This window comes from Heliangelus exortis, chromosome 28 (genome assembly GCF_036169615.1).
Source record: "Heliangelus exortis chromosome 28, bHelExo1.hap1, whole genome shotgun sequence".
Lineage (NCBI taxonomy): Eukaryota > Metazoa > Chordata > Aves > Apodiformes > Trochilidae > Heliangelus > Heliangelus exortis.
This window is the reverse complement of record NC_092449.1, coordinates 3,875,677-3,899,759: the sequence shown is the minus strand read 5'-3', so window position 1 is coordinate 3,899,759 and position 24,083 is coordinate 3,875,677. Positions and strand designations below refer to the sequence as shown.

Here is a 24,083-nt window from a genome sequence, read left to right as displayed (position 1 = left end):
AAAAAAAAATCAGTTCAGACGCAGCTCTGGAAGCTGCAGCCAAGTGGGGTCTGCTGGAAAAATTCAAGTTGTAATTCCTCTTCCTGGCTCAGGGACAGAAACAGGTAAATAAAATAAAATAAAATAAATAAAAATAAAAAGAATTTAAAAGTAAAATAAAAAAAAAAAAATAGAATGAAATAATAAAATAAAAAAAATAAAATAAGAAATATAAAAAATAAAATTAAAAATAAAATAATAAAAAATTAAAAAATAAAATAAAGTAAAAAAATAAAATAATAAAAAAATAAAATTAAAAATAATAAAAAATAAAATTAAAAATGAAATAAAACAAAAAATAAAATTAAAAAATTAAAAATAAAATTAAAAATAAAAAATAAAAAAAAATAAAATTAAAAATAAAATAAAAAATTTTAAAAAGTGAAAAAATAATAAAAATAAAAAATAAAATTAAAAATAATAAAATAAAATAATTAAAAATAAAATAAAATAAAAAATAATTAAAAAATTAAAAATAAAAAATAAAAAAATAAAAAATAAAATAAAATTAAAAATAAAATAAAAAATAAAAAATAAAAAAAAATAAAATTAAAAATAAAATAATAAAAAATTTTAAAAAGTGAAAAAATAATAAAAATAAAAAATAAAATTAAAAATAATAAAATAAAATAATTAAAAAATTAAAAATAAAAAATAAAAAAATAAAAAATAAAATAAAATTAAAAATAAAATAAAAAATAAAATTAAAAATAAAATTAAGAAAATAAAACAAAATGAAATAATTAAATAAAATGAAAAATAAAATAATGAAATAAAATAATAAAAAATAAAATAAAAATAAAATAATAAAATAATAAAATGAAAAATAAAATCAAATAAAAAAATAATTTCGAAATAAAATAAATTAAAATATAATAAAAAAATAAAATAATAAAATAAAAATAACAAAATAATAATTCTATAAAATTAAATTAAATACCAGAACAACCCCCAAACCAACCCTCCAAGCAAACACCACACCACAGAGCTCCCAGATGGCACCAATGGGTTTCCAATGAAAATCCAGGCTTTTATTTCACAAGTTGCTAAAACCTAAGTACAACAAGTGTTTGGTTTTTTGGTTTTTTTTTTCTTTTTCCTTGTTATTCCTGGCTTAGAAAATCCTCTGCTCCAGATGCTCCAAGGACAGAACAAAAATGGCTTTGGGGGGGCCCAGGCTGCTCCTTCCAGCAGCCCCCCAGGAACCTCAGACTTGGGGGGCTGGGGGGGGTCAGGAGGCTCCACCTGAAGGGTCCTGGGTCTCTTCTTTTGAGCAAAATGGTCTTTTTTTCCTTTTTTTTTTTTTTTTTTTAATATCAATATTTCATTTTCCAGGAGCTGTGGGGGGCAGGAATCCCAAAGGCAGCAAAAGGAATCAACCAAAAGGTGTTTTTTGGTTTTTTTTTGTAATATATATATATATTTTTTTTATTCCAACCCCCCACCTCCTTCCACAGTCCCCAATTTTTATTTATTTTTCTCTTATTTTTTGGTGTAAATACCACTTCTGGGGCTCTTCCATCTGATTTCTTGTTGTTTTTTTCAGTTCTGTTGTTTAGTTTTGTCTTTTTTTTTTTTTCCTTCAAGAAGGGAGGAGGAGACCTGGAAAACCTGCAGAAAATGTGGGTTTTTTTTTTTGGGTTTTTTTTTTTTTTAATATCAATATTTCATTTTCCAGGAGCTGTGGGGGGCAGGAATCCCAAAGGCAGCAAAAGGAATCAACCAAAAGGTGTTTTTTGGGTTGTTTTTTTTTTTTTTTTGTTATATATATATATATTTTTAATTCCAACCCCCCACCTCCTTTCACAGTCCCCAATTTTTATTTATTTTTCTCTTATTTTTTGGTGTAAATACCACTTCTGGGGCTCTTCCATCTGATTTCTTGTTGTTTTTTCCCAGTTCTGTTGTTTAGTTTTGTCTTTTTTTTTTTTTTCCTTCAAGAAGGGAGGAGGAGACCTGGAAAACCTGCAGAAAATGTGGGTTTTTTTTTTTTTTTTTTTTTTTTTTAATATCAATATTTCATTTTCCAGGAGCTGTGGGGGGCAGGAATCCCAAAGGCAGCAAAAGGAATCAACCAAAAAGTGTTTTTTGTTTTTTTTTTTGTTATATATATATATATTTTTAATTCCAACCCCCCACCTCCTTCCACAGTCCCCAATTTTTATTTATTTTTCTCTTATTTTGGGTGTAAATACCACTTCTGGGGCTCTTCCATCTGATTTGTTGTTCTTTTTTTCCAGTTCTGTTGTTTAGTTTTGTCTTTTTTTTTTTTTTTTTCCTTCAAGAAGGGAGGAGGAGACCTGGAAAACCTGCAGAAAATGTGATTTTTTTTTTTTTTTTTTTAACAATAATCTCTTAAATAAACCCTTAACCAGCCCAGGTCAACACTACTCAAAAAGTGAGTATAAAAGCAAATTTTTTCCTGCCTTTTAACACCTCAACCACTTAATTTTGAGGAAAACACCAGGGAAAAGACTTTTAAAATATTACCTGCAACACTCCAAAAAATTCAGAATAAAAACCAAGTCAGAACTGGTTGGAATCCCCACAGCCAAAGTGCCCCAAATAATTCCACCCCAACCCCCTGGGAGAGCATTTGTGGGGTTTTATTCTGTCCAAAACCCCCAGTTTGAAGAGAAAAGGGGCAGGAAAAGAAATCAGGAAAAGAAAATTTCTCAATTATTTTCAGGCTTCTTCAAAGTTTCCTGAAAAGGAAAAAACTTAAAAAAAAAAAAAAGTTTTGACATGGCTTTTGGGACAGGAAAGTTCAATATTTCTGCCCCTTTTTTTTTTTCCTCTTTTTCTTTTTTTCCCAGCTAAAACTCCCCCAAGACTGGAAATAAACAAAAAAAAAATAAAAAAAATTGAATTTTAGTCTGAGAAGTCACAGTGTTTGCATTGATGGGGAGAGAAGGCAGGAGAGAGAGAAAAACCCCAAAAACTCCACAGTGGGAAATGAAATTTTTCCATGGTGTTTCCAAGTGCAAAAAAATAAAAAGCACCCAAGTTTTTCCTCTCTCCCCATCTCCCAGCTCGGAATGAAAAAGCAGAATAATTACAAACTCAACCCAGTTCCTCTCATCCCCATTCAGCTCTCCTATAAACATCTGTAAAACACAGAAAACAAACCAAAAAAAAAAAAATAAAAATCCCAACAAAACCTGAAATTCTAGGGTTTTGCACAGAAAACATTTTGCAAAAGGAGGGTTTTTCTAGAATAAAATTTTTTTTTTTTTTTTTTTTTTTTTTTTTTGGGGCTTCCCAAGTCTCTAAAACACAGCAGGAAAGGGGCTCAAGAGTTTTCCATGGATGCAGGAGTTGGATCCCAAGGGGAAAAAACCCTACAGGTGTTGGGGTTGATGGAACAGCAGCTGCTAAGAAAATAAATTCAGCACAGGCTGAAGAGTTACCCCTTCCCCCCCCCCCACAACCCTCCCCCCCTTTTTTTATTTTTAATTTTTTTTTTTTTTCTTTTCTAGGTAAAGAAATATATAGAATTTTGCAAATAATTCTTCTCAGCACTACTTCCAGCACTGATAAATGCAACATCTGCAGTAAGGCAAGGCCACTTCCTGCCACTTGGAATTCAGGGAAAGTGAGAAAAAAAAAAAAACAAAAAAAAGGGGAACAGAACCCAACAGGACCTGGTGGATTTGGGTTTCAACTCAGGGGATTCCCCCAAACAGCTTAAAAAAAAAAAAAAAACACACACAGAGAAACCTCTCCTGAAAAGCAGGGATCACTCCCTCAAAAAAAAACAAAATAAAAAAGAGGAGGATGCTCAGGAAGGAGCTGCAGGGGGACACGAGTCCTGCCCCCACCTGGGCACCCTCCTCATCCCCTGCTCCCTCCTTTCTGATTGTGTGCAGCTTCTGGAATTCCTACCTTCTTTTAGTTTATTTAATTTTATTTTTTTTGGGAGTAAAATAGCTCAAAACAACGACAACAGAAAAAAAAAACCCCAAAAAAAACCCCAACCCAAACAAAAAAAAAACACCCAACCCAAACAAAAAAAAAAAAAACACCCAACCCAAACAAAAAAAAAAAACCAACCCAACCCTCTGGAAAGAAAATAATAATAATAATAAAAAAAAAAAAAACAGTTTTACTTTGAAGTTTCTGGGAACATCTGCAAGGCCCCAACTGCTCTTCAGTGAATGAAAGACTGAACAAAGGTGTTTTGTCTATTCAGTAAATTAAATTTTACACTACCAACAGTCCAAAAGTCTATTTCAAAGAGAATCCAACAAAAAGTGAGACACTCCTGCACCAGTGCCCACCTACCAGACAAGTTTTGGTGGCAGCCAGTCCCTTAGGGGGGAAAAAAAAATAAAAAAAAAAAAATTAAACTAGAACAAAAACCAAAACAACCAAACATACTCAACTGGAATTTGAGTTTGCACTTATTTATCATTAGCTCATCATCATCATCATCATCATCATCATCATCAGAAAAAGAAGATTTGGAAACATTAATAATCTGTAGACTGCCTTCCTGGCTGGAGGAGGGGCAGGGGAAGAAAAGCAAACATGAAGTCAGCTCACTAACTGCATCTGCAAAAGATGGGGTTGAAATTCCTCTCTCCTTGCCCTGCCACCTGTGCTGGAGGGCCCAGAACATCCCACCAGGAGTCAGGAATAAAGAAACCAAAAGGCAGAAAAATCGTTTTGAGTCCTTTTGTGCTGGTGACAAAAAAAAAAAAAATTAATAAAATAAAATCCAAACGAAATACACAGAGGCAAAAAAAAAAAAAAAAAAAAAAAAAAATTCTGAATTAAAAAGAATTCTTCCCCTCCCCTGACAGCCTTCATCAATCAGTCAATCATCAGGATCTGAACCAAATGAGCTCCAGTCTTTGCCACCCACGTGGTGTCACTTTCTCAGAGCAGGGACAGCAGCACTCGATGGGATGAGGAGTGGTCTTCTTGCATCCTATAAAGCCTGGGGCGTATCCAGCTGGGATTTAAAGCAGATTCCACTGTACTGTGGTATATAAAAAAGGATGGCAGAACCAGGAAAGTCTTCCTCTTGGGTGTTCCTCTGCATTATTTCCACGTGGCAGACTGTGGGATGGACCTGGGGGGGATCATATCCAGGAGATACTCGCGCTGGCGGTCGACTGCCGAGGAGGATTTGTGCACAGCTAAGCTGGGGCTGACAAAGGGCAAAGCCCCCCCTGGGGAGACAGCAAAGAGGAGACCAAGGGTCAGAGGATGGTGAAAAACATCACAGGATGGTGAAAAACATCAGCCCCAAAATGTTTCACCCTGAGGAAAAAGAGATCAGAGCGAGGCCGGGGCGTCCCTGGCTGGGAAGGGCTGAGATGGAATTATCTGGGGGATGGTTTGGTTGGGGAGATGGAGGTTTGAGCAGGGGAGAGCTCTCTGCAATCAAATTGCATTTTAAATGAGGAATTAAGCTGTCAGGAGTCACAAAAAATGAAGAGAAATCCATTCAATGCCAGGCAAGAAGGTAGACTACAAGAGAGCTGCTTGCTAAGAGTGTTTTTGTCCCAGAGCTCCTCATTATCATGCAAGAAAACAAATGACTCCTCTTGAGTCAGACTCTTTATATATATATATATATATAAAAAAAAGTTTAGATTAGAATTTATAATTTCCAGTTGTTGAAAGGAACAGTGTTGGTGATTTCAGCTCCTGAGGAAGGTTGGGAGTGCTCAAAGCCACCTCTTTCCTGCACCTTGCTTTCAGCAGAGAGCAATCACCACTCCCAATTAAAGCAGAATTCAGCTCCCAGAAATCCCTCACCACCTCCTGCAGCACAGCACTCTTGCCATTACAGCTCCCAGAAGCATCCTGACCCAAAAAGCTAAAGCACTCCTGGGCAGAGTGCAGGCAGTGAGTAAAAAAAGGAGGGGAAAAAAAAAAATGAAAAATAAGAATAATAATAATAAAAAAAAAGATTTTAGAGAACAACCTACCTGTATTGATGGAAGTCTTCTTCCAGGAGGCAGCACTGCCCTTGCTGACAGGTCTCTCAGCATGTTTACCTGCCCTGCCCCCCAGGGCTGCTGCAGAAGATGCATTCTGCAGCTTGGGGGACTGGCTGAATGCATGCAAAACCCCTCTGGGAGCTCCAGGAGGACCTCGAGACATCTGGCTGGAAGTCTGGCAAGAGAGCAGAGGGTCAGAGAGGTGCAGAGTTCTGTCTTGTTCCAGTACAACACCCCCCACAAATCCTTCCTGCCCTTCTCTCCTTTTTTTTTTGGCTTTTTTTGCCAAGGCTGGAAGGCTTGACTAGCAGATCCCAGGGCTGAAAAATCCCAAGGACAAAAGCAGGCTTCTTCCTTCTGAAAGCCCCTGGAAGGAGGAGGAGCTGCAATCACCTGCAAAGCAGCCAAAAATGTGCTGGGTGAGGCCCTCCATACCCCTCCTCTCCTAAATATCCAGCACTTGGATTGTTCCAGCTCCAAGCAGCACTTTTAGCAGGTTCTGTCTTCCCCCAGCTGCAAGGTGGTTTAACAAGGTCTGTGAGATCCAGTCCTTGGCATGGGATGGTTGCTACCATCACCCTCAAAATTCACAAGCAACAGGATGAAGGCTGCCTCAAGCCAATATTAATTTGATTTTCCTACCCTGGGTCGATGTATTTGGTGCTGGGGCAACTTTTTTCATTGGCTGCATCATAAAAAAAAGAAAAAACCAAACAACTCCAAGAGTTTGCAGGACAGGAGTTACACACATCATGCTCCAGATCCAGGGGATGTGACCTCAAGTGTCCCCCAGGACAGAAACAACTTTCCCCAGCCCAGCTTTCAACTTCCACTCCCAACACACAGACACTGGGGAGCTTCAAAGCACTTTTGTGCCTCAGTTTCCCCACCAGCAAGACCTGGCTGGAGCCTCACCTGCTTGAGTGAGTGGTGCTGCACGATGGAGTCTGACTTGCTCTGCACAGGAGAAGCAGTTTGCTGCAGTATCCTCTGCTCAATCTCCTGCTCCTGCTGCAGGGCTTTGACAAAGGCTGCCTTCAGCCTGTTGGTGTGCTCAGCTTTCAAGGCTTTCTTCTGGTTGGAGGTCATGCAGGTTTCACACATGATGGTTCCATTCTTCTCCTCCCTCCAGCGACAGGTGAAGTCAGTCTTACACTGAGCACACATGTAGGGCTCCCGGGAGGATACAGGGACTGAGATTTTCCCTGGGGAAGAGAACCAGGTTAGCTCAAGCTCCCAGGAATGAGGAGCACTTGGAAAGCTCAGGAATAATCCCAGCATTGACCCAAAGCAAACCCATCCACCCCCTCCTCGAGCTCCTCTCGGGATGAAGCCTTCTGCACCACTGAGTCTTTCAGCTCTTCCCTCCTCATGGATCCAGCTTTAGAAACTGGTCACAGAATTTAGTGAAACTGGTTACAGAGTTTAGTGGTGATGGCAAAACAAGGGGCAAAAAAAGTCAAGAGCTCTGGGGAGAACTGGAAGCATTTGGTGAGGAATCTTTACAGTCTTGCTTAGGAGAAATCGTTACATTTTTTTTTTTTTCTGTAGCATTTTTAATATAAGTTGGAAAATTATTTAAGGAAGTGAATTCTTAGATTTGACAGAGTAGGACAATCAAATCCTGCAAAGCCTGGAACTCCATGCTGCCTGCTCTGGAGAGAAAACCCATCTGGGAGAAGTTCTCCCCTTGCCTTCGAGGAACACTTTTTACCCTCGAGACGTTTTTTTCTTTTTCCCCCCCCTCTCACCTTGAGTTTCCAGCAAATTCTGCACGACTTCTTCCAACCCCACTAAGTAAATAAATTCATTATTAGCTGCACTTGGCAGGAAGTTCATCTCTGGTGCTGGAGGCTTGGGAGGAGGGATCTCCAGCAGGGTCTTCTCCAGCTGCTTCCTCAGGGCCAGCTTGGCGGCCGCTTGCCGGCTGGCGGGCGACTCGTTGGAGTTGACCATGGAAGCAGCACTGGTTGTGGTAGCATTGGCCTGAGCTGATGTCACATTTGTACCTTTGATTGAAGTTGGGGAAGCCTGGGAAGGAAGAGGAGAGAAGCTGAGAGAGAAATAGTGGCCAGTTCTGCAGCATCACCATCACCACCACCGCTAAGGAGGAGACAGAGGTCCCGGAGTGAGTGGGAGATGTGGAGCTGCTGCTTCAGTTTCTCTTGGTGGTGATAAGAGGAGCACTGAGCTGGTTGGAGCTCTGTTTGGACAAGACTAATTGAGGCTTTTTGTGGAAGAAAAAGGGGAAAAAAAAGCCAAATAAATATTCTATGGGTAGCCTCATACTGAAATGTTGATGGCGAAACGAGGCACAGTGTTCAGTTCACTGAAATATCTGCTGCTGCTTTCCAATATTTTTAATTTCCCCTCCCTGCACACAGGAGGGGAATGTGAGCAGAGGAAGGGGCTGCTTGGCAGAGGAAGGGGCTGCTTGGCAGAGGAAGGGGCTGCTTGGGAAGAAGAAGGAGCAGGAAGGATGAAGCCCATCCCTGAGAGGGCTGCAGGGCCCACCAATCAGACCCAATAACCCAACGCCCACGAATTAACCAACTGTTCATCTCTCTTCCTTTGAGATGCCAGAACAGAATCATGGAATCAGTAAGGTTGGAGAAGACCCTGAAGATCAAATCCAACCATCACCACTCTGCCAACCAAACCATGTCCCCAAGTGCCACCACATCCACACCTTTTTGCCTTTAACCTCTCCCCCGGGCAGCCTGTTCCGCTCTCTCAGTAAAGAAATTCCTCCTGATACCTAATCCTGAACCTCCTCAAATACCTGGGGGGGAAAAGGGGAGGGAACTGACCTGTGGGATGTTGACCAGCAGGCTGGTGTTGGGGACATTGGCCACACGGATCAGTCCCTGCTGGATAATTCTCTGCCCCTGGATTTGGACGCTGGGGACGGACGCCCGCGGCGCCAGCAGCAGCGGAGGGGGCCCCGTGCTGGAGTGCTGTCTGATGTTGTGGATTTGCTGGAAAAAGACAGAAATGGGCTGATGTGATGGTGCCAGGGAGGAGGAGGAAGGGTTTGGGGGGGGGAGGAAAGGGGGTGGGATGGCAGGAGGCAGCGGGGAGGAGGCAAGGAGGGGAGAGCGGAGAAATCGTGACCCTCAGCATCGGTGTCAGGAGGGAGGGTGGCTGCTCTCTCCCTCTCTCAAAACCAAGCAAGGAGAAGGTAGCAACAGGAAAAAATGCTCCCATGCAAGGCCAGTGGGTTCTGGTGGCCACAGCTATGCCAAAAAAACCCTAAGTTTCTGAGTAAAATTTCTTTCCAAGTGTAGAGCTGTTAAGCCCGTTTCGTTTGAAAGGCATCGATTTCTCACTCTGAGTTTTTCTCCCTAGTAAGAAGAGAAAGAAAATGAAACAGAAAACCTCCACCCTCCTCCCCTTGATGCTGGCTGTGCAGCAGAGAAAAGCAGACCTTCCACTACCAAATAAATCCTTGTTTAACAAGGAAATATTTTTTCCTGATATTCCACGGAAATCGTAATTTTAGAAGAGAGCAAATTGAAAAATTGCTTTCCTACCCCTTTAGTGCCACCACTATTTTCTGCTACAGGTAATAAACACCCTGCAAGCAGCACTTCCAGTCAACTATCTCATCCCAACAGCTCTTATTCAATTGCAGGACAGACACAATGAGGAAAGGCAAAAAAAAAAAAAAAAAAAAAAAAAAAAAAAGGTGAGAGTTTTAGCTTTTGAAAAGGTGAAATTGGTCTGACAGAAAGAATCATGAGAGGGGAAAAAAAATGGAAGAACAAGGGGTTGTGTTTCATTTCCTCTGCTGCTGCTTTCCTAAAAAGCTGGTGAAGCTGGAAGCCTGTAAATTACCATTCCTAAGAAAAGCAAAGAGCTCTGGTGCAGCTGAGGGAAGCAGGGACCCTGCAACACCAAAACCTTTCTTGTGCTGCACCCGAGGAGTTATGGGACAGCACAACAAGCCAGGTGTGAATGATGCAGGATCTTATTTAGCCATATTAAAAAATTCCAGCATGAAACTTCCTGGTTTTCCCCCCAGGCAAGCAGAAAGTTAAGATGCAGAAGGGAAAACCAGAGTTTACTGCAAGGGAACCACTCACCTGGGCTCCTCTGACAAGAGGCGGCATCACTATCTGTGTGTTTTGCTGAGTTCCTAATTTTGAAGAAGTCTGCTGCCCTCCACGGACCAAGGGAGGAGGAATAACAGTGCCTGGGATACGTGTAGAAGAGGTCTGCAAAACAGAGAAGAGTTTGCTTTGCTTTTTTTTCTGTCCTGGTGTATTTCCACTCGTGCTCTTTTCTGCTGCTCAGTGGGCATCCGAAACCTCACGCGGGGACGCGGTGGCCGCCTGGCTACGGGCTCAGGGATTTTTCTCTCTCATCCTGCACAGAATTCAAAAGGTGAAGTGTGGTCCTGAGCAAGGTTTTATTCTGCCCTCTCATAAATATTCAGCAGCTCCAGAGCTGCTGTCCTGGGACACACAGCCACGAGGCAGAGCAGAACCCCAGGGTGAGTGAGTGAGCGCAGCTGATGCGATGGATGCAGGGTCAGTCTCGAGCCAACAGAAATACTGCAGGACAAGGGGTGGCTGGGCAGGTACTGTCCAAAAAAACCCCCCAAATTAAAAAAAAAAATCAAAGAAACAAGTGTATTTGGGGTTGGAGGAAGAGAGAAGCAGGGGGCAAACAGAAGGTGGGGAGATGAGCAGACTGTGCACGTGCAGGTCCACGGGAAGGAAAAAAAAAAAGAGACAGGAAAAAGGGAAAGCTTTAGGAAAAAAAAATGAAAAAGGAATCAGGCTAAAGAAGTTTGTAAAATTGCTGTCCATGCTTTATAGGGCTGCAGATTGCAGTAAATCCTCCAAGCAGCTCATGATGCTATGGAAGGTGCTGGGGTTTCCTGCACCACTCCAGCCCTACAACCCATGCAGTCAAGCCTGAGGAGCACACACTGCTCCAGAGCCACAAACCTCTCCATCCTATTCCCCCTCTCTCCATCCTATTCCCCCTCTCTCCATCCTATTCCCCCTCTCTCCATCCTATTCCCCCTCTCTCCATCCTATTCCCATGGCTTTCTACATCTCACCACTTCCCTCCAACTGACCATCATCTGGGGAGGAAGAGTCCCCAAAGCACTGGAAGCTCTCCCTTTACCAGCTGTGCTCAGATGTGGAGGCAGGGGGGAAGTTTCACCCAGTTTTGTTTCTGCCTTTCAACTCCAGAGCAAATGTAAACTCACACACAGGGTTTAGGAGAGTTTGTACAGTCAAGAAAAGCAGATGGAGGTTTGGTTAATTTGCCCCAAATACTGCAAATCAGCCAGAACAACTTCAGTTCTGGATTCTCTGCTCTTTCCAAGCAGAGTCTCACTCTCTGATGGCTGAGGATTTAACTCATCCTCCAGTTCCTCTGAAAGTGCTGTCCTGAGTGAAGGCACCTGGCCTGAAGGAAGGGATCCCTCTGACTGACAGGTGGCTTTAGGTCTGGTGAATGTTTCCTAAACCAAATTCACCCCTTCCCTCCAGCCCAGTATCCTGGGAGATCTGGAGATGAGAAGCTGCAGTGTTCCGAGTGAGAGCAGCTCGTGCTGAAGCAGTTTGAACATTTTTTTCAGATGAGCCCAAGGTAAATAACCATCATTATTTTAATAACTATCAATATTTGAATCCCAACAAGGCGTCAGACCCCAGGGGAAGGTTGACAGATCTCAATTCCCTTTTTTTTCAGCCCTTCCCTAAGGCTTTCCAACGCTTCCTTGAATTTCGTCTGAACCAAGACCCTTCCTACCACCATGTGCCATTCAGCCACCAAGCCAAAGGGAAAAAAAAACCCCAAAATCACACAATTGACTCAGCTCTTACAGTTAAGCACCCTGAGGGCACAATTCAGCCTCCTGAGGGCAGGGCAACAGCCTGCCACCACATTCCTTGGACACAATTCCATGACATCCTCCTTGGCCAAAGGTCGATAGCACTAGTATGGATGGATAGATCAGCAGAATGGATCAGGATGCTCAGCCACTGAAAAATAAGCTCATGAGAGTGACCTCTGTGTGACATCCTACTTCTCTCTCCCACCCCAATTGTCCTAAAAAAAAAAAACCCCTTCTAATGGGGGTTTGGGGAGTTTCAAAAAACCAACCCCATAAAAAATTCCGCCTGGCTCCAAGCCACGGATGCGATGGGATTTTGTCCTTTCCCTGCACTCTCTGCACCTTCTGCCCTGCTCCAAGCCAGGAATGTGATTGGGATTTTGTCCTTTCCCTGCACTCTGCACCTTCTGCCCTGCTCCAAGGAGCCCTGGACCTGGCAGCCTGGCCCACCCCACTGACCTGGAGGGATGGTTTGCCAGCAGGAACGCTCTGCGGTCCCCGCACCAAGGGAGGAGGGGTGGCCACAGCACTCCCAGAGGAACCAGCAGGCTGGAAGAGGAGAAAAAAAAAAAAAAAACAAACCAGAAAGAAAGCAGAAGAGTGTAAGGGTGCCAGCAGAATTTACAGAAGCTGAGGGAATAAAAGCATTTACCTCCTGGAGCCTCAGCAAGGGAACCTTCACAGCCCGGGGTTTCCCCCCCCTCCCTCATCCCTTCCTTCCTCCACACTTCTCAGTGTGGGAATTTAACTGAAGAAATTGTAAGGGAATTTTGTAAGGAATTGTATGAGGAAGATTGTACCAGGAAAATAAGGAGCTGCAGAGCAACGTGGACATCTCTTTCAGCACTCTCAGCTTAGAGCTCACTTCAGTCTCACCCACTGCGACCACTCAGCTCAACTATTGAGGTTCAAGCATAAAGCAGAGTGAAAAAAAAAAAATTTAGGGAAAAGACTCGAGGTGTTGAGGAGCTGGGGGTTTGCCATTTCACCCAGTGTTAGTGCAGACATCCAGAGCTCATTGCTCAGCAGCCACTTGAGGGATGCAGGTACTTGGCACTTAGTTTGAAGCTCACCTACTGAAGCACTCAGAAGCCCAGGAGAAAAGACACCAAAATCAGGCACCCCAAAGCAGCCCCCCAGCACAAAAATCCACCAAAAGGCAGCAGCACACACTGGAAAATATAATTATTGAGTTGCCATTGTTGTAGGGTTTGGAGATTTCACCTGTGCCTCCAGAGTGGTCACTCCCCCCCCTCACCTCTCCCCTTCTGTGCTGCCACTTGGAGCTGGAAGCCCAGGAAATTTCTGACTGGCTTCACCTGGAAAAAAACCTCTGGAATCTAGAGCTGGGCTTCTGCCAGGCAGCTCAGAACAGAGCCCTCAGCCCCACAGTCTGGGGTTAAACACAAATTCTCCATTTTTCACGTGAAAAAAAAAAAAAATTAAAAAAAAAAAAAAAAAAAAAATCTTCAAATGTGTTTCAGGCATCCCAAGGCAGGGCTGAGGACTGGGTGGGTGGAGTGTTTAATAACTGGGGGGCTATCAGAGCCATAAATGCACCTGAGCTTTCACAAGGAGCTTCTGAATATGGTGGATGTGACAAACCCAACTTGCTTGGTCTTGGCAAGCCAAAAAAAAATAGCAATTCCACACCAAAAACTGTGTCCCAGGAGAAAAACACCACAAACTTCAAGTGAGATGGGCTGTATCTGAGAGCTGCTTGTGCTCCCTAGGTCACAGCAACCACCAGAGTGAGTTAATTTTTATTAAAATACCTTCTGGGTAGTGGTCTCCTTCTGGATCTGGCTCTGCCGTAACTTTTTCAATAAAACCAACTTGGCTTCTTCTAACCGTAGCTCCTCCTTGAGCTGCTTGATCATCCTCTCACGTTCCTCTGGGCTGCTCTTCTGCAGGGCAGGAAAAGAGGGGAGAAAAAGGTGGGACAATAATTGAGAGGATTGTGAAAATGCCCCCGTGTCACTGCGGAGTGACGTGAATGGAGTGTGGGGAGAGAACTGCGAGGGGGAAAAAAACAGGAAGGAAAGGAAAAAGGAAAGAAAGGGAAAAAGGGGGAGGGAAAAGGGGGAAGGGAAGGGGGAAGGGAAGGGGGAAGGGAAGGGGGAAGGGAAGGGGGAAGGGAAGGGGGAAGGGAAGGAAAGGGAAGGAAAGGGAAGGAAAGGGAAGGAAAGGGAAGGAAAGGGAAGGAAAGGGAAGGAAAGGGAAGGAAAGGGAAGGAAAGGGAAGGAAAGGGAAGGAAAGGGAAGGAAAGGGAAGGAAAGGGAAGGAAAGGGAAGGAAAGGGAAGGAAAGGGAAGGAAAGGGAAGGAAAGGGAAGGAAAGGGAAGGAAAGGGAAGGAAAGGGAAGGAAAGGGAAGGAAAGGGAAGGAAAGGGAAGGAAAGGGAAGGAAAGGGAAGGAAAGGGAAGGAAAGGGAAGGAAAGGGAAGGAAAGGGAAGGAAAGGGAAGGAAAGGGAAGGAAAGGAAAGGAAAGGAAAGGAAAGGAAAGGAAAGGAAAGGAAAGGAAAGGAAAGGAAAGGAAAGGAAAGGAAAGGAAAGGAAAGGAAAGGAAAGGAAAGGAAAGGAAAGGAAAGGAAAGGAAAGGAAAGGAAAGGAAAGGAAAGGAAAGGAAAGGAAAGGAAAGGAAAGGAAAGGAAAGGAAAGGAAAGGAAAGGAAAGGAGGAAAGAGAAGAGAAGAGAAGAGAAGAGAAGAGAAGAGAAGAGAAGAGAAGAGAAGAGAAGAGAAGAGAAGAGAAGAAGAGAAAAGAAGAGAAAAGAAAAGGAACTAAAAGAAAGGAAAAGGAACTAAAAGAAAGGAAAAGCAACTAAAAGAAAAGAAAAGAAAAGCAACTAAAAGGGACTAAAAAAAACAGTTCTGAAAGAAGATACGGGTCTGAAGCGTGCAAAAAAAACCCCCAAAAAATCAAGGAGTGATTTTCCAAGAGCCTGGGAAACATCAATAAATCAGTTTTTAAAGAGCTTTAAGATCCCCCAAGTGCAAATCCATCTTTATAAAGCCACCTGAGCCTGTCCCTCTCATGTGGCCCAAGAAAAAGTCAAGTGAAGCAGACTCACCATGAGCGCCTCCGTGTTGGTCTCTTTTAATGCTATTTTTGTTAAACCATTCATTCTAGGGCTGGAGGGTTCATTGTCAGATAAAACAATAACATCTGGTGAGGGGACTCTCTTTTCTCTCTTTATTTCACTGCAAATCAAAAGAAAAACACAAACAAAAAACACAGAGAATGAGTTCACCCAAAGCAGCACCCAACTCCTTCACTCTGCAAAGAAATTCACAACTTTCTGCTGGACTGATCCCACATTTCATGCTCTGAATGGACCTGAGATGGATAAATCCATCAGTTTCAGCTCTCCTTGGGGTTACTCTCTTTATTTCACTGCAAATCAAAAGAAAAAAAACCCCAAAAACACAGAGAATGAGTTCATTCAAAGCAGCACCCAACTCCTTCACTCTGCAAAGAAATTCACAACTTTCTGCTGGACTGATCCCACATTTCATGCTCTGAATGGACCTGAGATGGATAAATCCATCAGTTTCAGCTCTCCTTGGGGTTACTCTCTTTATTTCACTGCAAATCAAAAGAAAAAAACCCCAAAAAACCACAGAGAATGAGTTCATTCAAAGCAGCACCCAACTCCTTCACTCTGCAAAGAAATTCACAACTTTCTGCTGGACTGATCCCACATCTCACATCCTCAATCAACCTGAGATGGATAAATCCATCAGTTTCACCTCTCCTTGGGGTTACTAAACTTCTCAGCACCAAAATATTCCAGATGCAGCCACACCAAGGGGGAATTTCTCCAACTTAAGCTTTTCCAGCAGCCATTTCACCCTCCTTGGGAGCCACGGGGGCTTTTCCAGGGCACCAGAGCAAGATCCCAGCCAAAGGGAATTTGGGATACTGCAAAAAAAGCCTCACATCCTGCAAGGAATCAGCCTTTAAAATGGAATTTCAGTGTTGGGGAGGGGGGGGATATAAAAAAATGGAAAAAGGGTAAAGTAGAGGAGTGTCCTCTAGAGGGCACAGCAAGCCAGAGAACTGGAGTTCTCCAAACTCCGAGTGTTCCAAAAGCACCAAAGGGCACAGGTGAAGAGATCCCAGCTTTTTCCTGGATCCAAGGCACCAAACTGGGCTGGATTTGCTCTTAGCAGGGAGGTAACTGGGTCGGGCTGAGCTCTGAGCAGCTGGAAAAACTTCGGAAGGCACCAAGGAGCTGGGTGTGAAGGTTTGAGGCTCAACCCCAGCCAAGTTCTGGCTGGGCCTCCTCCAACTTTTAAGGTTCAAACCCCATCTTTCCCTGGTTCCCTTTCTCCTTCTTCTTATTATTCTCTTCTTCTTACTCTTATTCTCCTTCTCCCTTCTTATTCTCTTCTTCTTACTCTCTTATTATTGTCTTTTTCTTATTTTCCTTCTCCATCTCATACTCCTTTTTCTTCTCTTTCTCCCTCTTATTATTCTCCTTTTCCATTTTCTCCTTATTTTTCTCCTTCTCCTTCTTCTCCTTCTCCTTCTCCTTCTCCTTCTCCTTCTCCTTCTCCTTCTCCTTCTCCTTCTCCTTCTCCTTCTCCTCCTTCTCCTTCTCCTCCTTCTCCTTCTTCTCCTTCTCCTCCTTCTCCTTCTCCTTCTCCTTCTTCTCCTTCTCCTCCTCCTCCTTCTCCTTCTCCTCCTCCTCCTTCTCCTCCTTCTCCTTCTCCTTCTTCTCCTTCTCCTCCTTCTTCTCCTCCTCCTTCTCCTTCTCCTCCTTCTTATTATTATTCTCCTCTTCCTCCTCTGAACCATCTTCACATGGTGGCCCCAGGGGACACCTCATGTGACCCTCACCCCACCATGGTGAAAACCATGGCAACAACCAGTCCCAACCAGTCCCAACCAGTCCAACCCCACCATCCTTTTGGCAGGAGGTGAGGTTGGGGCTCAGGTGCCAAGAGGGAGAAAATGGAATGGGAAGGACATGACCCCAGGGGGGGGGTCCCACTCTTCAAGGGTCCCACTGCCAAGGGGCCACCAAAAAGGAGAAATGGCAAAAAGACCCCCAAAATCCATACTAAAAGAGGTCTCCTGGTTTTCTTTGCTATTTGGAGGAGGAAGGAGGAGCTGGAGGAGGAAGGAGGAGCTGGAAGATGATGCCAGCCACCCCCATGGCTTTCCCAGGAGTCCCCAAGGAGGAAAAATCCCCAATCCTGGAGCATCCTGATGGGAGCCCCCCAGGACATCCCAGAACCACAGCATCCTCCTGGCTGGATAAACCCTTTAGGATCACCTGGAGCAAGGGGTGAGGGGCTGGAGCCTGAGGGGAACATGGAAAAACAACCCCAAAACTGCAGAGGAGGAGATTGGAATGGTTCCCATCATCCCAGGAGCTGGGATATGGACATCCCCCCCCCCCTTCCTTCCTTCCTCCCTGCCCAGGATGGACCAAGCTCCTCCTCAGGAGCCACCACAGCCTGGAGCAGCCTGGATGCCCCAAATTCCCTCCTGGAATCAGGAATTCAAACCTCTGGAAAATCCCATCCTGTGCTAAAGCTGCAAAGAAGCAGGAGGTAAGAGCAGGACATCCCATCCTGGTTCCTGATGGTTCCTCAGCTCAGAGCTTCCCCCCAAACCCAGGTGATTCCTGGTTTGTGAGATGATGAGGATGCTCCTGACATTCTCCAGTCTAAGAAATTCAGTTTTGAAATCCTCTTATTTCCACACAAGCATTTAATAAATCTCTTTAGGACCATTCTACCTCCACACCAACTGTTTTGAGTCTTTCCTCTGGTTTCCAGAGGAAAAACCCTTCCTGAAAGGAGGAGATCCTGGATGTATTTTGTTCTAAAACACCCCAGTTGACTCAATACTCAGCATATTCCAGGATTTTTCTCCTCAGTGGCACCAGGCTGAGCCCCAGAGATAGAGACCAGAGCTCTGCAAAACAACCTTCCTGGAAAAAAAAAAAACCAAAAAGGGTTGACTCTTCTCCTTAGCAAAAGAGGAAAAAAAAAAGCAAAAATCCAAACCAGATGTTTCAAAATAAAACAGACAATGGCAATATCACCACTTGCAGAAAAATACTGCCAGCAGCAGTTAATAATTTGGGATAACTGCCCCAATACTGTGACCTTTTCTCCTCTGAAGCCATCAGGCATATCCTTTAGCTAAATAAAGAGATTCAAAGCTCTATTATTCTCCCTTCAGCTTTCAGAATGTTGCTGTCTCAATCACTTGGACTCTCTCTCTCAGGCTGGGAGATGAAAGCAGAGCTGCTGCCCAGCCAGGTGCCCCCAGCTCACAGCAAGAAAAAGCAATTTAGCTGAGCCCTTGCAGAAAGTTTGCACCAGGGACCTCCTCAGGCACTGAGGACCCAAAGAAAAAAAGCCCTGAATCCTCCAACAGCCTCTTGCAAAACCTCAGAGCTGAAGGACAGAGGGATCAGACCCTCCAAGAGCATCCCTGGAGCATCCCAGAGCAATTCCAGAGCACAGCAACCATTCCAGGAAGAAACCCAACCAACTAAATAAGGGGGGAAAATGTGGATTTTATTTTTCTGTTGCTGATCTGCAGGAAAGATGAGGATCAGGTGGGCAAATCCAGCCTTGGAGGGAAGTGGGCTGGAAGAAAATTTAAGTGTTGGTCTTGCAGGTGACACACCTGAGGTCCAAAGGTGGCTCCAACTTCCCTGACAGATCCATGTTCCTGCCAGACAGGAGTTTCAAGGAGCAAGGGAGGCAAAGGTTTAAACTTGACACTTAGAAGAGAAAAAGAAACAGCCAGGAGCAGCCACTCTGGTGGATGGGATCTGATTCCAGAGCTCCTGGAACTCAACAGTCTCTGCATCCCTTCTCACAGAGCCAGAAATGTTCCAGAAAAAAAAAAAAAAAAAAAAAAAAAGTTGCCTTTTCCAGCCCAGTTCTAAAAAGCACTTTCCATCCCTCCTTAGAAAGATTTTAAAAGGGAGAAAAAGCAAACTCAGTGCAATGCTCACTTGGTTCAAGTCACCTGGAATCCCTCCCTGGGGAGCAGGAGCCCTGCAGCCCCATCCTGCTGGATTCCCAACATTCTCCCATGCTCAGGGCAGGGAAGGAACCACCACAACCCAGACTAAAGCTTCATCTGCATTAGCAAATATGCAGCAGTTTTGCCTCAGTCCATTCAGCCACCTCTTGGATGCTCTCATCCCAAAATATTTGGCAAGGAAGACAAACCAGGAAAAGAAAAAGCAATGTGTAGTGGGTTTTTTTTGTTTTTTTTTTTTTTTTCCTGGAGATGTTTTATCTGCAGGAATCAAAGGAGCTGCTAGGGATGGAGTGACATGAAACTGAAGCCAAACTTCAGCCCTTCCCCTGGATGTTAAGGGAGGAAACTTTAAAATAAAGTGGGCATTTAAAATAAAATATTCCAACTCCCCAAGAAACTCTTGGCATCAAGTTTTTCCCCTTATCAAGAGGGGAGGACTCTCCTTCCTCCCATCTGCACCAGGTCCAGGCTAATTACACACCAGAGCAGCTCCAAAAATGCCAGGCAGAGGAGCAAGATTTGGGGTTTGGCCTTGGGTGACCTCTCATCAAAGACTTCCACCACCACTTTCTTCTGTTTCTTCTGGCATCAGAAAACGTGCTCAAACCAGATCCTATTTTTAAATTGGACTTCAAGGTTTAGGGGGAAAAAAAAAAACAACAAACCAAAACAAAAGAAAAAAAATATATCTTTTTTTTTTTTTTTCAGAGAGATTGCCAGGTTTGTGTTTCAAATCTTGAAAAATCAACTGATTTCAGGAAGATCATCCACTCCATCAGCCTGAGCTCTGCTCAGCTGTGATTATTGCTGGGCCACCTTTTCCAAGGAAAATATTGTGTTTTCAGTTCTAAAAGCATGAAGGAAGCTGAAAGCCCAACCATCACACACCACTAAGCATGAATTTTACCCAAGAAGTTTGCAGCAAGTCAGGCATCTGAAGAAGCAGCTCTTTTGGGTTTTTTTCACCTCCTTGGAAAAGCAGCTCCAGTCCTTTAGGTTTTAGGAAAGCTGCAAGCTAAATTCCTCTAAAGATCAAAGGTCTGGAAAGGTGAGGCTCACACTTAGGGGAAAAAAAAAAAAAAAATCCTTATGCAATCAACATCCCCCTTCCCTACAGATGCCAACTGTGTCCTTAGGTTTGGAAGGGATGGGATTCTGCATCCAGAGAAAAAATCCCTCTGTGTGGCAGCCACCTCCAGGCTCAGATTCCATCCACTTGGAGATATTTGCATCCTGAGGCTGGTGAGGAGCTCAGCACCAGGATTGTGCTCTGGGAACAGAGCCACCAGCACCACCACGATGAGGCCCAGGAGCTGGGAAGCTGCTGCCTCCCTTCCAGGGCTTTGCAGAACCTTTGGAGCTCTTTATTTTTCTCCTTCAAGAGGACCCAGAGTTTAATTCCTCTCTAGGAAGAATTTGCTGGAAATGTGCATTCTGAAAAGTGTCCCAACTTTCTCCAAAGAGTTTATCCAAGTGAAATTCTCAGTGATATTCCTTTTGATTAACTTCCCTGGATTTGGGATCAGGCTGCCTCCTCAGGCAAACTTCTTTTTTTGTACAGGGAAGCCTCCTCTCCCTCCTTGCAGAAACTGAATCCAACAATATCCTGTTACCACCTGAAACAAGAACACTGCCCAGAGAGAGGATGATCCCTCCTCTCCTCATCATTCTTATTCCAGATGCTCTCTGGGAAGTCCTGCACAGCCCCTTCCTCCTCCATCACCCCTGCACCAGGGATGGACTGAGCAGGAACTCTGGCAGACATTTCCAAAAATATTCTAAATTCACAACAAGAACATGCATGTGGGGGCAAGTACTGCAACCCCAGAGCTTCTAATTTATGCAGTTTTTGGTATGAGCAACCTTTTTAGATAAAGTCTTCAGAACTCAAGAGCCTGCTGCATACCTGTGTTAATTACCAGGCAGTGATTATGCCAGAGATTTACCCCCAAGTCAGCACAATGCAACTGCTCACCATGGAAGTCATCCACTCCCCCAATTAGCTGCTTCTCTGCCAGTCATTAAGTGCCTCCTAACCATCAAAGTTGAGCAACTGGTGGCACTGTCCCTCTGGCAGAAGTTTCCTGGACCAGAGGAAAGCTCCTGGACCAAGCTGCAAGCTCTCACCTTCCCTCCAACCAGGCTGCTGGGAGAGGTCTTGCTTTACAGCAGCCCTAGATGTGGGACCAGGCTCTTCCAGGCTGAAGTTATTTCTCTCAGAAAAGCATCAGGAGAGATTTAGAGATGAGTTGCCAGCAACCATCAAAGATCCCAATTTTCTCAGCAGCACCCACAAGTGCTCCTCCTCCCCGTGACTCCTGCGTGGTGGATAAGGATCTGGTGTTTGCAGCTTCACACCTTCCCTCTGCCCTGCTGCAACACCCCAGAGCCAAGGGAGCATGGATTTAGTGCTTCAAGAACTGGTGAAGCCCAATTGTGCACAGACAGGCAGCTCCCAGTCCTTACATGTTACTGCTCCAGCACCAGGTGCTGTCAGAACCAGCACTAAACCAGGCTTCTCCTCCACAAACTGGATCTCACTGCACCAGAGGGGAAAAAACCCAAAGGCTGAAAGGGCCAGAGAATTTCTGATTTAATTATTTAACCTGGTACAGGCAGAATCTGCTGTAGAAATATGTAGAAGATTTAGACTCTGGCTTTAAAGAGACTCCCCTGGATCTCTGTGTCAGAACCACCCGTGTCTCCCAGACAAGCCAAAGGAAAAACTTTGCATTTCTGCAGTAAGGAACTTGGACTTCATGATTCCAGCTGTCAGAATTCAGGTGTCTGAAGGAGATGAGACTTCCAAGAAGGTCCTGAGAGCCTGTCCTACTGCTGCAGACACACAGGTGCTGTCTCTGCAGGTTACTCCTAGAGTCTAAAATCCATGAGGTGCTCCAGAAACAGTCAGGCTGATCCACACACACTGCTCAGCCAGGAAGCTCCAGTGTGGACAATTACAATCTATAATTTTAGAGGCAATTAAAGAAATCCAAGCCACTCTGCCTCCCAGAAACCTCAGCCAGCAGCTCAAAGAGCATCCTCTGTACAACTCATACATTTTTCTATTCAAGATTTCTCCACTCAGCTGCACATCACAGCTGCCACTGCTCCCAGAACTTCTGGGAGAACAAAATCATGGAATTGTCAGGGTTGGAAGGGGCTATTAAGCTCATCCTGGTCCAGATGGAACCAACAGGTTGCTTAGGGTCCCATCCAGCCTGGCCTTAAAAACTTCCAGGGATGGATGGGGCTTCCACCACCTCTCTGAGCAACCTGTGCCAGGCTCTCAGCACCCTCCTGGGGAAGAACTTCTTCCTAATATCTCATTTAAATCTCCCTTCCTTTAGTTTGAAATCATCCCCCCTATTCCTATCAGTGAAGGAGTAACCCAGCAGCAGCTGCTGAATCTCACATCAAGACCCAGGGCTGCAACACAACAAAATCCAAACCTCTTTTCCCATTCCAAGGCAGAGAACTTCTTCCTAGCACCATCCAGCTTCAAGCCTGGCATCCCAAAGGTGACAGTGCAGCTGGAGCAGGTGGGTCCCAACTCACCTTTTTGAGGTACTCATGTCCACAGGCTCATCCCCAGTCTGAACCTCCACTTTTATGGTTGCTTTCACCTCTCCACTTTTTAATAATCCTTGGACTTTTCCAGTTCCAGGATCTGTTTTGATTTTCATGTCTCCTTCAGTGTTGATCTCTGTTCCCAAAAGTCCTTTCTCCATTTTTAGTTTCTTGCTCTCCACATCATTGTGGGGGACCTCACGTTCTAAGGCTCGCTTCTGACTCCGGGTCCTGCATGCTTCCTCTGTCATTGTGAGGCTCTGGGGAGAGAAGAGACACAAAGGAGTTAAATATATTGAGGGAATTAAATAAATAAATTTAAAAAAAGGCTTGTGTAAAAAAAAAAAGGCTGGAGGGAAGAAAAAAAAAAAAAGGTTGGGGGAAAAAAACAAAGGTGGGGGGGAAAAAACACCTTTAATTTCAAAACAGGGCAAAGTACAGCGGTTACTGCAAAAGGAGTTCAGAAAGAGCAATAAAGGTTTTGCCAGTGGGATCCCTCACCCTATCTTCAGCACCCATCTCAGGGTGAAGCTACCAAGCACCCAGCATCACTCTCCTGACACTTTTTTGTTCAGCAAAACCAGACAACAACAAAACAGGAATGCAGGCAGAAACCTCGCTGAGCGTAAACCAGACTCACCAAGAAGCAAAAAAAACCCTAAACCCATCAAAAAAAACCCCAACCCAACCCCACCAGCCTGCATTAGGAGAACACAGAACCCCCCACGAATACACAAACCCCCACGATGACCCAAAAAAGCCCCAAGAAATAACACACACACCCCCCCCTCCTCCTCCTCCAAGTTTGGCTCTTTCCCAAAAAGGCAGGAAAAGAATGTGTGCGTTTGCCTCCCATGCAAATAAAAGCAATTACAAAATTCTAGATTAGGATCTCCCTGGGATGGCTGCCATGGTTTTCTCAGGACCTAAAGCTGGGTTTGGGAGTTTTGGGAATCAGAAACTCTGGGGAGAAAGGACCCCCAGCCCAGCCCAGCCCAGCCCAGCCCAGCCCCCCCTCCCTGCCTGCTGCCAGCCTCAAGTTGAGACTTCCTGGGCTCCTGGGGAAGGAGCCAGGTTTTCCCACCAGGAACCAGCTTTTCCCACCAGGAACCAGGTTTTTCCACCAGGAACCCAGCTTTTCCACCAGGAACCCAGCTTTTCCAGGCAGCAGTGGAAGCTCTGGGCTCTCAGGGGGGGGGGGAACCCCCCCAAGCTTTAACTCCTCACTTGCCGGAGCCCAAGGGGAAGTTTTGCTCCGGGTGCCACCTCCGCTGGCACTTGGGTACCTGGGGCCACCCAGGGCCACCCAGGGCCACCCAATCCATGGGACACACGGAGCTGAGTCAGGCTTTGATCCCATGACATCACTGGGCTCCACATGACCCTTCCCAGGATGCAGCCTGAGAGACAAAGCACTTTCCAGAAACCAGTCTGAGCCGGCAGCAGGCAACCCGCAGCGGGATGGGCACCCTGCAGCATCCCCCCCCCTTCCTCCAGCATCCCAAGGGACTTGCCCTGGGGTGGGGAGAGAGAGAGAAAGAGGAATAACCCCCTCCCCACCACCCCTTTTCCACCCCCCCTCCTATTTTTAATTCATTTATTGGAAGCATTCCTCCCATCCCAGGTTTGGGTGTTGTTCCCCCTCC

General features: G+C 44.7%; 1 protein-coding gene across 8 annotated transcripts in view; it reads right to left on the bottom strand.

Annotated features, from left to right (window-relative positions):
- Nucleotides 1-4,217: 4,217 nt before the first annotated feature.
- GATAD2A (GATA zinc finger domain containing 2A) overlaps nucleotides 4,218-24,083 on the bottom strand; it is a 59,438-nt gene continuing 39,572 nt past the window's right edge. For 4 of the 8 annotated variants that reach the window (XM_071727773.1, XM_071727774.1, XM_071727772.1 and 1 more), the window contains 10 exons: nucleotides 22,426-22,697; nucleotides 14,921-15,050; nucleotides 13,626-13,757; nucleotides 12,310-12,399; nucleotides 10,079-10,210; nucleotides 8,804-8,971; nucleotides 7,745-8,024; nucleotides 6,909-7,198; nucleotides 5,982-6,168; nucleotides 4,218-5,216 (listed from right to left, as the gene is read on the bottom strand). In XM_071727773.1, the coding sequence (XP_071583874.1) occupies nucleotides 5,086-5,216; nucleotides 5,982-6,168; nucleotides 6,909-7,198; nucleotides 7,745-8,024; nucleotides 8,804-8,971; nucleotides 10,079-10,210; nucleotides 12,310-12,399; nucleotides 13,626-13,757; nucleotides 14,921-15,050; nucleotides 22,426-22,688 (1,803 nt within the window). In that variant the 5' untranslated portion in view covers nucleotides 22,689-22,697 and the 3' untranslated portion in view covers nucleotides 4,218-5,085. Of the gene's footprint in view, nucleotides 5,217-5,981; nucleotides 6,169-6,908; nucleotides 7,199-7,744; nucleotides 8,025-8,803; nucleotides 8,972-10,078; nucleotides 10,211-12,309; nucleotides 12,400-13,625; nucleotides 13,758-14,920; nucleotides 15,051-22,425; nucleotides 22,698-23,561; nucleotides 23,585-24,083 lie in introns of those variants that run through there. The other 4 variants (XM_071727779.1, XM_071727780.1, XM_071727778.1 and 1 more) reach the window with 2 other exon arrangements.